General features: G+C 37.5%; 4 protein-coding genes across 4 annotated transcripts in view; 2 read left to right on the top strand and 2 right to left on the bottom strand.

Annotated features, from left to right (window-relative positions):
- The window catches only part of LOC141387156 (transmembrane protein 186), a 126,021-nt gene that overhangs the window by 79,651 nt on the left and 34,174 nt on the right, over positions 1-12,196 (top strand). The gene's annotated exons all lie outside the window — the stretch shown is intronic.
- On the bottom strand, positions 332-2,040 carry PheRS-m (Phenylalanyl-tRNA synthetase, mitochondrial). Its single transcript, XM_073957202.1, has 2 exons — positions 695-2,040; positions 332-537 (listed from the first exon to the last, which is right to left on the bottom strand). The coding sequence occupies exons 1-2, from the start codon at positions 1,931-1,933 to the stop codon at positions 370-372; spliced, it is 1,407 nt and encodes a 468-aa protein (XP_073813303.1). The 5' UTR covers positions 1,934-2,040; the 3' UTR covers positions 332-369.
- Positions 2,230-6,256, top strand: hpo (serine/threonine-protein kinase hippo). Its single transcript, XM_073957340.1, has 2 exons — positions 2,230-3,884; positions 3,949-6,256. Exons 1-2 carry the CDS (start codon positions 2,654-2,656, stop codon positions 4,716-4,718), a joined length of 2,001 nt encoding a protein of 666 aa, XP_073813441.1. The 5' UTR covers positions 2,230-2,653; the 3' UTR covers positions 4,719-6,256.
- Orc3 (origin recognition complex subunit 3) lies at positions 8,764-12,140 on the bottom strand. Its single transcript, XM_073957339.1, has 5 exons — positions 11,763-12,140; positions 10,833-11,696; positions 10,385-10,510; positions 9,240-10,324; positions 8,764-9,165 (listed from the first exon to the last, which is right to left on the bottom strand). The coding sequence occupies exons 1-5, from the start codon at positions 11,787-11,789 to the stop codon at positions 9,069-9,071; spliced, it is 2,199 nt and encodes a 732-aa protein (XP_073813440.1). The 5' UTR covers positions 11,790-12,140; the 3' UTR covers positions 8,764-9,068.

Genomic DNA, 12,196 nt, shown 5'->3' with positions numbered 1-12,196 from the left:
TAAAACTTATTGGCCTTAAGGCTTACTTTACAAAATGTTTCAATACATAAATAAAGTGTTTTTCAAAATAGGCTTAATCCCATAGTCGTTGTTTTAATATTTTATTAAAACAACTTTAATTTATTAGTGGGAAAAAATTGGCGATGTTTACCGAGGGGTAAGGCAGGGAAGACTATAGTTTCAGATCACGCCACAGATCCTTGTTTCTTGTTTTTCAACAAGAAACTTTTTATGCCCTAGTGTCAATTGCCCGCTCAAATAGATACGTGTGCAAAGAAACACTCTGATCGAGAATTTCTTTGGCACTACCTATAGTGTGAAGTTGCTCGAGTTTAGTATTAATAATTTTTATTTTAATAACAAAAACAATTAGCGTATAACTACATTAAAATTTTTAACACATGCATCGGCAATACGTTTATGTATTTCATTGACTTCTGCTTGCGTCAAGGTGCGTTCCATGTGCCTATAAATAATTCTAAAGCAGACACTGGTCAAGCCTTTTTTGGGATGTTTGAATTTATCAACCAAAGTGATCTGTATAAAAGAAATAAAAACTCATTAATATTGGCACAAAAATCATATACATTCAAAATCCCGATAATCTTAAAGACCCAAATCTTATTTGAAAAAGTAACGGTCATTGTTCATTATCAATTATCAGCATTCTACTGTGAGTGATATTCCAACATACCTGTTCCACAACATCACCAGCCTCCGAACGCACCAAATCATAGAAATCATTTGGTACAAAACCAGCATCAACATCTACACCGGCAGGCAGCCAAAATGACAAATCATTTTTACACTGTGGATACATGGATACCGGTTTGTATTTCGGTAATTTATATAAATCTTTTTCACTAAATTGTGACAAAAATCCACTATCATTTGACCAAAACAAACGAATGTCAGGTATGTCAAACAATACCATGGCTAAACGTTCCAGACCCAAACCAAAAGCATAACCAATTGAATTATGAGCTCCCGATTGTTGTAAGATTTCATGCCGCATTATACCACAACCCAGCACTTCCAGCCAATTATCTTTGTAGAATATCTCCAGTTCCCATGAGGGCTGGGTAAAGGGAAAATAGGTGTCCACCCAACGGTATTGAATTTTCGAACCAAAAAGATCTTGAGCCAAACCTAATAACACCTGTTTTAATTCATGTTCCATTAACTTGACAGCTTCCAATGTGTGACAGGGTTGTTTTGATTGATCCAAACACTTTGAAGATGAATGTATCAGCTGATGGGTCTGCTTGTTGTCCTGCACTTCTCGCCATTCATTTTCAAATATTTCCAAATCTGGATTACGTTCAAACAATTTATCTTTGGTTACCAAACGCACAGCATCCAATTGATGAAATACCGGATAGTGTGTGCTGTCGATTTCATCGCGTCGATACACCTCACCAACCACGAGGAAATTATCCAAACCACTAGATATTAAATCAACTTGATGAGCTGTGGTGTGGGCTCGTAGCAAATAGTTTTTATTTATGTAATAACAGTCTGATTTATTGCGACTTACATGATCCAATGGTATCAAGAGGTTATCAAAGTTTTGCTGGACCGTTACCACAGGATTCAATTTGTCATAGACAGAGAATAAAGGGTTGCCTCGAGAAGTTTTATAGGATTTATAGAAATAGTTGACAATACGTTGTCTTATAATGGAAAGTGGATGATTTGCCTGAAGATGTTTTTGCATACCCAGATATGAGAGTATTTTCGGTGTAACATTTGTCCAGTTGTCCACAACAAAAGATGCACCATTGATGTCTAGTCGGGTTTGTTCTGCTGCACTTGTGTTTGTGGCCAAGTAGCGAGTTGACACGAGATATCTCACTGGGGTTGTAACTTTGCCATTGTAGAGAGAGGTCCTTAAACTATGGGATTTTGTTAAAACTTTAAAAGTTAATAACATTTTGTAGATTAAAAAAGTTTAAGTCAAAACGTCAATTATCCAACAATAAGAACTATAGTTAAAGAGGATTTGTGATAAAAAACAAGAATCAAAACAGAATCAATTATGATTTTTAACACAGAGTTGCCACAGCCGTTACCGGCAAATATCAAGAGTTAGTGGAAGTAGTAACTAACGCACGACATTAGTGTGGTGAGAGGTTGTGAAAATATTAAAACAATAAAACTGTAATTTTCTTAAGAACATATCAAAGAATGAATATAGTGGTATTTTACTTTAATGTCTATTCTTTGCAGAGCAATATATTTTTTCTCATATTACAAAATTACACCTGTAACCTAAGTAACGCAACGTATCAGCAACGTTATTCACTAATTAGGGTTATTATAAATCTCGTTCTCCCTCTCATTCTCTCTCAAAGCAGGTGACATTCCTTCAATCTTTGACGTTTTCAGCATTTTTTTCTTTTGTTTGAAGAATTAATACAGAACGAAAAAATAGCTTAAAAAATACATACATATATAAATAATTTGTTGAGATTTTAACAAAAATATTTTTAATTATTGAGAAAGAAAATCAATTGCCATATGATTAAATCGAGAAGAGCAAGAATATAAACAACCGTACTTGAAGGGGAAGGGACAAACATCTTTTATAGAATATTCTTCTCGTTGTCGTCACGAAGCAAGAAAGAAGGAACAAAAAGGCCAATGCAACAAAATGTCTTCCAATAAAAGTGAACTTAAAAAATTGTCCGAGGAATCGCTGCTACAACCTCCGGAAAAGGTATTCGATATTATATGTAAATTGGGAGAAGGTAGTTATGGCTCAGTTTACAAGGCTTTGCACAAGGAGAGTAGTAGTATTGTGGCCATTAAGCTGGTGCCCGTCGAATCGGATCTCCACGACATTATAAAGGAAATCTCGATCATGCAACAGTGTGATTCTCCCTACGTGGTGCGTTATTATGGTTCATATTTCAAGCAATATGATTTGTGGATTTGTATGGAATACTGTGGTGCTGGTAGTGTTTCGGATATAATGAGGCTGCGTAAGAAAACTTTGACCGAAGAGGAAATCTCCACAATTTTGTCCGACACTTTAAAGGGGCTGGTATACTTGCACTTGAGGAGGAAGATACATCGTGACATTAAGGCTGGTAATATTTTGCTCAATACGGAAGGTTATGCAAAGTTGGCTGACTTTGGTGTTGCTGGCCAGCTAACAGACACCATGGCTAAACGTAACACAGTTATTGGTACTCCTTTCTGGATGGCGCCGGAGGTGATTGAAGAAATTGGTTATGATTGTGTGGCCGATATTTGGTCCTTGGGTATTACGGCTCTGGAAATGGCCGAAGGCAAACCACCATATGGAGATATCCATCCAATGCGTGCTATATTTATGATCCCCCAAAAACCACCACCATCTTTTCGGGAACCCGATCGTTGGAGCACAGAATTTATAGATTTTGTAAGCCTTTGTTTGGTAAAGAACCCGGAAGAGCGGGCCACAGCTTCGGACTTGTTAGAACATGAGTTTATACGCAATGCCAAACATCGTAGCATTTTAAAGCCAATGATTGAGGAGACATGTGCCATAAGGGAACAACAAAGAAACTCCAAGGCATCGGGTGGTTCGGTTCAAGGTATGAGTCAAGCGAAAAGTTTGGCCACCCAACAGGATGAAATATTACAGGAAGAGGAACATGGAGAGTTTCCGGTGGAGACAGTCAAGACATTTATTGATGATCCGGGAACTTTGGTGCCGGAGAAATTTGGTGAATATCAACAAACCTCAAATGCATCGGATGCCACAATGATTGCCCACACAGAAGATATGGGTACACTTTGTCCGGGCAAGGGAGGCATGACAGCCAATAAGGCGCAAGATCCGGGTGACATGACGGCGGTTGATAGTGGTACAATGGTGGAACTGGAATCAAATTTGGGTGAGTTTAAAATATTTTTATGATATAATTTGTTGTGGATTTATTTTGTTATTTTTTTGCTTAGGTACCATGGTGATAAATTCCGATTCGGATGACTCTTCAACCGCTAAGCGTAATGACTGTAACAAACCACGTTATCGCCCACAGTTCCTTGATCATTTCGAACGAAAAAATCCAGATATACAACAACAACGATCTGTGGCTGACGACAACAAGGTGTCTGAATATTCACCGGCAGCTGCGGCTTTAGCAGCGGCAGCCATCAATTCCCAACAACCGCATTCGAATAACCACAACCAACCTCAGTCCCATCACACACCGCTATCCAATGCCAATTCTAATGATACAAATTGGGAGAATAACATGGAGAAACAATTTCAACAGATTTCGGCCATTAATCAATACGGCCTGCAACAACATCAGCAACATTTACAAATGCAACAACAACAGGCAGCAGCAGCGGCTGCCTATTATGGTTGCAATCCCCTAATCAGTGAACAGCAGCAACATTTATTAGCTTTAAACCAACAACAACAGCAACAACAATATGTGCAAGCCCAACCACCACCTGCCTACTCCCAACAACAGCAAGCCCAGGGTCATCATCATTTACACACCTCCTCCCACTCCTATGTTGATGGTGAATTTGAGTTTTTGAAATTCCTTACCTTTGACGATTTAAATCAACGTCTCAATAATATCGATTCGGAAATGGAAAAAGAAATTGAAGAACTCAACAAGAAATATAATGCCAAGCGCCAACCCATTGTGGATGCAATGAATGCCAAACGTAAACGTCAACAGAATATTAATAATAATTTAATTAAAATTTAATGTTAAACGCACAAAAAACCAATCATCATTGACCATAATAACAACAACAAATAAAACGAAGAAGAGCTAAGAACGGACACAAAACAGTTTCCCATTTCCACCCTCCCCGCTGAAACACTTCCTAATATGTCATCGAACGTTGTCGTCGCCATTGTTATAAACGTTTGGTGGTGGTAATCAATGATGATGATGGTGTTTTGTTGTGTGTTGAAGAAGAAAGTGTTGGTGATGGCGAGTGTGATGGCCTACGTGAGTGCGTGGGATCGATGATCATTGATTATGCCGATGAGAGGAGGAGAAAACCCATAAATGCAAGCTAATGAACAAACATTTTTTGTTTACGAATTTATGTTGTATTATCTTTTGTCTGTCTAAATAATTTAATACGGAAGTTAGTCAAGTTTTTTTCGTGTGTTGTACTAAATATAACAAAAGATGAGTATGGGATTAAAGCAGGGAACGGTGCTCTCACTACTTTGTATGAGAAACCTGTTCTCTTGAAAACAATACAAATGGTTTGGTTTTACCAACAAACGGAGAGTAATTTTAAGTACATAAATAACGACTAATGGATCATAATTCTTGAATTTAAGTGTCAAGATATGTGATGACTTATTCTCATCATCCTCCGTTACAACATGACAAAAGAAAACGTATTTTCCGTTATATGGAGAACCTAACCTATCTCCATTAGACTCCCTGTTTACCCAATTACTCTCTTTTTTTATAAAAATTACTGTGTATTCTCTTCTTTGCTATGGGTTGCAAATGAAAATAGACCATGCCTTCACAAAACAACTTTGTGCTCATAATAAAAAATAAATATAAATAATATCGAAGCTTTACATAAAATAAACTTTTTATACATTTATAAAAATTTAATATAAGCTAACATAACTCTCTTTTTTTAGAAATTTATTAGATATTTTATAAATCATATCAGCTCAAAATATTCGAATCTTTTTTTGTTCTAAAATTATTATAATTTATCAAAAATATATACAATTAATGCCTGCCACAAAAAATTAAAAAAAAAACTCCTTATTGTTTTTATCTTTTATATAAAAAAGAAATCTCAGCCATAAGTTCCCTCCTTTAAACTCAAACAAAAAACAAAGCAATACAAATGAAAATAACGTCTCATTATTATATAAACAGATAAAATATATATACACATTTATATATATTTATAAGACCACAGTAAAATGTTATATTAAATTTGAAAAATTATTTTAAATAATTGGAAAAATAATATAAAACACAGACTAAAAGTAGTAATCTCTATATAAAAGTAATATTTTTTATACCTTTTGCCATTGATAAAGAAAGAAAAAACACACTTATACACACCCCCATTATAATGTCATAATAATATCTTTTATTAACTTATAAAACCACCACATTTACATACACCAAACACACCTAAAACCCATAAATAATAATGGAATAGAAACAGGAGAGTGACATTTAAACATCTAAAGAAATTAGTTGTAGTTAAGTTTAAAACAATAAAAAAACGATGCAATTTTATTGTAAAACCAAAAGAGAGTTTCAATTTCAAATGGGTCTGTAGAAGCAACATTTCCATTGGAATGGGACTTAAGAAGCACCCTTTCCATGCGAAAGGGTGTTAAGAAGCACCCTTTCCATTGGAAAGGGTCTTAAGAAGCACCATTTCTATTGGAAAGGGTCTTAAGAAGCACCCTTTCCATTGGAAAGGCTCTTAAGAAGCGCCCTATCCTTTGGAAAGGGTCTTAAGAAGCGCCCTATCCTTGGGAAAGGGTCTTAAGAAGCACCTTTCCATGGGAAAGAGTCTTAAGAAGCACCCTTCCCATGGGAAAGGGTCTTAAGAAGCACCTTTTCCATGGGAAGGGGTCTTAAGAAGCACCCTTCCCATGGGAAAGGGTCTTAAGAAGCACCTTTTCCATGGGAAGGCGTCTTAAGAAGCACCCTTTCCATGGGAAGGGGGTCTTAAGAAGCACCCTTTCCATGGGAAGGGGTCTTAAGAAGCACCATTTCCATGGGAAGGGGGTCTTAAGAAGCACCCTTTCCATGGGAAGGGGTCTTAAGAAGCACCCTTTCCATGGGAAGGGTCTAAGAAGCACCCTTTCCATTGGAAAGGGTCTTAAGAAGCACCATTTCTATTGGAAAGGGTCTTAAGAAGCACCCTTTCCATTGGAAAGGCTCTTAAGAAGCGCCCTATCCTTTGGAAAGGGTCTTAAGAAGCGCCCTATCCTTGGGAAAGGGTCTTAAGAAGCACCTTTCCATGGGAAAGAGTCTTAAGAAGCACCCTTCCCATGGGAAAGGGTCTTAAGAAGCACCTTTTCCATGGGAAGGGGTCTTAAGAAGCACCCTTCCCATGGGAAAGGGTCTTAAGAAGCACCTTTTCCATGGGAAGGCGTCTTAAGAAGCACCCTTTCCATGGGAAGGGGGTCTTAAGAAGCACCCTTTCCATGGGAAGGGGTCTTAAGAAGCACCCTTTCCATGGGAAGGGGGTCTTAAGAAGCACCCTTTCCATGGGAAGGGGGTCTTAAGAAGCACCCTTTCCATGGGAAGGGGTCTTAAGAAGCACCCTTTCCATTAGAAAGGGTCTTAAGAAGCACCCTTTCCATTGGAAAGGGTCTTAAGAAGCACCCTTTCCATTGGAAAGGGTCTTAAGAAGCACCCTTTCTATTGGAAAGGGTCTTAAGAAGCACCCTTTCCATTAGAAAGGGTCTTAAGAAGCACCCTTTCCATTGGAAAGGGTCTTAAGAAGCACCCTTTCCATTGGAAAGGGTCTTAAGAAGCACCCTTTCCATTGGAAAGGGTCTTAAGAAGCACCCTTTCCATTGGAAAGGGTCTTAAGAAGCACCCTTTCCATTGGAAAGGGTCTTAAGAAGCACCCTTTCCATTGGAAAGGGTCTTAAGAAGCACCCTTTCCATTGGAAAGGGTCTTAAGAAGCACCCTTTCCATTGGAAAGGGTCTTAAGAAGCACCCTTTCCATTGGAAAGGGTCTTAAGAAGCACCCTTTCCATTGGAAAGGGTCTTAAGAAGCACCCTTTCCATTGGAAAGGGTCTTAAGAAGCACCCTTTCCATTGGAAAGGGTCTTAAGAAGCACCCTTTCCATTGGAAAGGGTCATAAGAAGCACCCTTTCCTTTGGAAAGGGCCGTGAAAAGCACATTTTCCTTTGGAAAATTCTTTGAAAGGGTCCTTTCGTTTTCAAAGTGTGTTAAGAACCCTTCCATTTTCAAAGGGTCCTTAGGAAAGGGTGTTAAGAAGAACCCTTCCATTTTCAAATGGTCTTAAGAAGAACCCTTCCCTTTTCAAAGGGTCTTAAGAAGCGTCCTTTCCAGTGGAAAGGATCTTAAGAAGCACCCTTTCCATTGGAAAGCGTCTTAAGAAGCACCCTTTCCAGTGGAAAGGGTCTTATGAAGCACCCTTTCCAGTGGAAAGGATCTTAAGAAGCACCCTTTTCTTTGGAAAAAGTCTTGAAAATCACCCTTTCCACTGGAATGAGGTTGAGAAGCAGTCTTTTCGTTTTAAAGATGGTTAGAAGCAGCCTTTTTTTTTGAAAGGAAAGGGTTCTTCTTAACACCCTTTCCTTTCAAAGGTCCCTTTCCATTGGAGAGGGTCTTGAGAAGCAAGAGGAGGATTTAAAAGGATTTTTAAATGTGTTCTTTCCTTTTCAAAGAGTGTTAAGAGGCAACCTTTTCATTGGAAAGGGTCTTAAGAAGAACCATTCCCTTTACAAAGGTTCTTTGTAAAGGGCCTTAAGAAGAAAGGGTGTTAAAAAACACCCTTCCCTTTTTAATGGGTCCTTTGGAAATGGTCTTAAGAAACACCCTTTCCATTGGAAATGGTCTTAAGAAGCACCCTTTCCATTGGAAAGGGCCTTAAGATGGACTCTTTCCTTTGGAAAAAGTCCATTGGAATGAGGTTGAGAAGCAGTCCTTTCGTTTTAAAGATGGTTAGAAGCAGCCTTTTTTTTGAAAGGAAAGGGTTCTTCTTAACACCCTTTCCTTTCAAAGGTCCCTTTCCATTGGAGAGGGTCTTGAGAAGCAACCTTTCCATTGGAAATGATCTTAAGAAGCACCCTTTCCATTGGAAAGGGCCTTAAGAAGCACCCTTTCCTTTGGAAAAAGTCTTTAAAAGCACCCTTTCCATTGGAATGAGGTTGAGAAGCAGTCTTTTCCTTTTAAAAGGATCTTTAAAAGTGCCCTTTCCTTTTCAAAGGGCTTTAAGGAGCAACCTATCCTTTGGAAAGGATATTATTTTTTATAGATTTTTTTATAATTTATTAGAAAAAATAAAACATAAATAATTAGTTTGGAAAACAATTCAAATAATTTAACACTACATACTAACAAGTTACCATGTTAAGCGGGTTGCATGATCGGTTTTACGTTTGGACATTTTAATATAACCCAAAAATTGTAGCTCAGCCACAGCACGGGTAAATCGAGCCCTAAAATGAAAAGACAAATACGAACAATGAATACCCCAATACTCATCATAATCATAAGTTGTGCAATTACTTACTGTATCTGTGGATCAATTTGCTCCTGATCATCTTCATTGAAATCAACAACCGAACGAAAAGCTTGTAGCCAATCATAAAGATTAATCATACGGCCACATTCCAAATGGAGTTTATACATTACCGATATGTCTGGCAGCGAAGGTAACAATTGGGTATTTTCACGTAGATTACAACATTTGCATTGCAGATAAAAGTGCGGATTATTAAGAGCCATATGCAGGGCAGCACGTGGTGCCCCAATAATATTACGTTTTACTGTGGTTATATCGGAAAACACAAATAGTTCATGGAGGGCAGGAGCCTTTTGCAACGGACCTAAATGGGCTCCCACAATCTCTTTCTCAATGTAATCCAAAGTTTCCTGCACAGATTTTGCAAAATCTGACACCGGTTTTTGTTCCTTGGACATTTGAAGAAGCTTATCCTTTAAATCCTGTCTGGAGGAAACTTGCTTAAGTTCTTCCGGTGATGTTACTGTTGTTTGTTGCTGCTGCGACTTATTCGTGTCCATACCAGCCATAACAACTTTGGTCAGCAATTCCTTTACTTCATGCAATTTGCTAATAACAATTTCTTCACAATCTGCCGACAATTCGATTTTTTCATGGATTTCTTGTTCAAAAAATTCCTGGGTCTGCTTGATGGCCTTAGAAATTTTAGCCACAAATTCATCTTTGGACATAAACGCCAATATTTGCCAACATTCTTTATATTCTGGTTGGGAACAAATATCTTTGGCCAAACAAGTGGCAAACAATTCACGACGAAATTTCCCCAAAGGACATTTGGGTAAGTCCTCCACCAAAACGGTGAGAAATTCCAAAAATATACGATAAAGTATAAAGTAAATATGACAATCTTTTAGAAGACTGGGTAATTTCTTTTTGAGATAATCATCATCGGTTAGTATGGCAATGATGCGTTTGCAGTCATTTATGCTCTCCACATAAGGGCGAAAAGATAGCTGTTTTCGTATAACCTCCATGTCATCATGGGTTAGGGCTTTGATTTTGGTCAATGAAGTGCTATAGTTGCAGCACAAAGCATAGGCATTACCTTGGAAAAAGTGTTCCATTAGGCAGTACTAAAAAAAGATAATACTTATTATGGACCTAAAAAGAAAATATTGATTCTGTGTACCTACCTTAAATCCTTGTATAAAACCATTGATGGAAAAATCATAGTAGAGGAAAATGTGTGTAAGAAATTTAAAAGCTTTTCCCGACAAATGAAAGGGGTATATGGGGGATAATATAACCTTCTCCAAGATCTGCAAAGAAAAATAAATTTTATAACAATCGAAACAAGTGCAGTTTAGCGAGTCCATGGAATTAATAAGGGGAATTCATGGCACTTGTAGTTCTCGTTGTACTAATCATTATGAAATTCCATACATTCTTCAATTGTTGGAAAACACAATTTCATTTTTGGAAGAAACTTGAATGACTTAAATTTCTGGAAGTATTAATTTTTTCCTAATAAATGTTGATCCTTGTGACCAGTTCAACAAGAGCTACCAGACTTACAGAACCCTACGAGTGGAAACCTACATTTACACTTAAGCCAATACCTTCCACCTCTTCACAACATACCTCATTTAACCCCACTGGAGCAGACTGTGTCTTAAAAATCCGCAATTTTATCTTCGATGTAACATGGTAGGGTAGGGCGTTGTGCACCGCTGCAATTGATGTGGCAATACCCAAAATTAACATAAACGGAACATCAGTACAATTTGAACTAAGTATCAATATGAGATCTTGCAATATAGACGAATTAAAACATTCAAAATCTGGCAATATAACAATTAACATATGCCTAGACTCTACATTTCTGGCCGTTGAATCTATGCTACTTGCATCCGTTTCACTGTTTACATCCATTTCATCTGTTTCCGGAAGATTTTTCTTTGGCCAATTATTGCGATACCATGTTTTTAATTGTTTCATGGTACATTGGCTTTTTCGTAAACGCTTGTGATCACGATCTTCATCATCTTCATGGGGAGCTTCAATGAAATTATATACCATAGTCTCCACAGCAGATTTCAGTGAGGAGCAATCTCGTGATTGCAATAGGCAAATACTGGCCGATATTTGTTCATTAATACGCTGAGACAAGTTGTCAAACTGTTCCAAATGATCAGGTTGATTGATGCCTGTCAGAAGAGCTGCAGCGGGAACAATTTCATCTAGACCCAAATTGTTTTCTTCATCTTTACTTTGGGCCACTACATACTCCACCAATTCTTGCAACGTTTTGCCACTGCTTTCCTTTTGCATGGCGTCTATGTTGGTTTGTATTTTATTCCATAAATCTGCATAGACGGAGTAGAATGGTTGATCGGTTATCTCCTTTCCCAAGATGCCGGTCTGGTTTGCTTGGGCCTTTTTACGTTTTGTGGCCTTTTTAGTTTTATCTGCTCTGGTGGCTCCATTTTTGAATACAAAACAGCCCTAAAAATAAGGGGAATGGGAATAGTGAATGATTCTTCGTGTTCATTTATTTCCACTGAAACTTACTTTTGAAACTGATATGGTTGAGTCCATTATTCTCTAGCTACTGGTCTTTGTTAACTTTGTATGCAGTATTTTTATTTAGTTTACTATTTTGTTTATGTTAGCAATAATCTAATTAAAGTTTATTAACTTCTTGCACAAACGGCACAAACGAACAACGGAAGAATTTGCAAATTTCTTCAACAGCGTACAATCAACAAAAAAACAAGAACAAAAACAATTGTTATTTCGCGCCATATTTTTCATTAGTGTCAACTAAGGGAGCGTCTTTTATGTTGACGTATCACACTTTGCAAAGAGAGCTTCTTGTATATTGACGCACAATGCGTGACCGCACATTCAAACATTGCAATTTATTGTAAGAATTTACAATACTGAAGCTGTAAATTCATTAACAAATACTTTTACTTATAATACGTTTATATTTTTATTACAGG

This window comes from Musca autumnalis, unplaced genomic scaffold (genome assembly GCF_047663935.1).
Source record: "Musca autumnalis isolate F117 unplaced genomic scaffold, ASM4766393v1 scaffold_5, whole genome shotgun sequence".
Taxonomy (NCBI): Eukaryota; Metazoa; Arthropoda; class Insecta; order Diptera; family Muscidae; genus Musca; species Musca autumnalis.
Note: the sequence above shows the minus strand (reverse complement) of the source record. Positions and strands in the feature narration are given on the sequence as shown.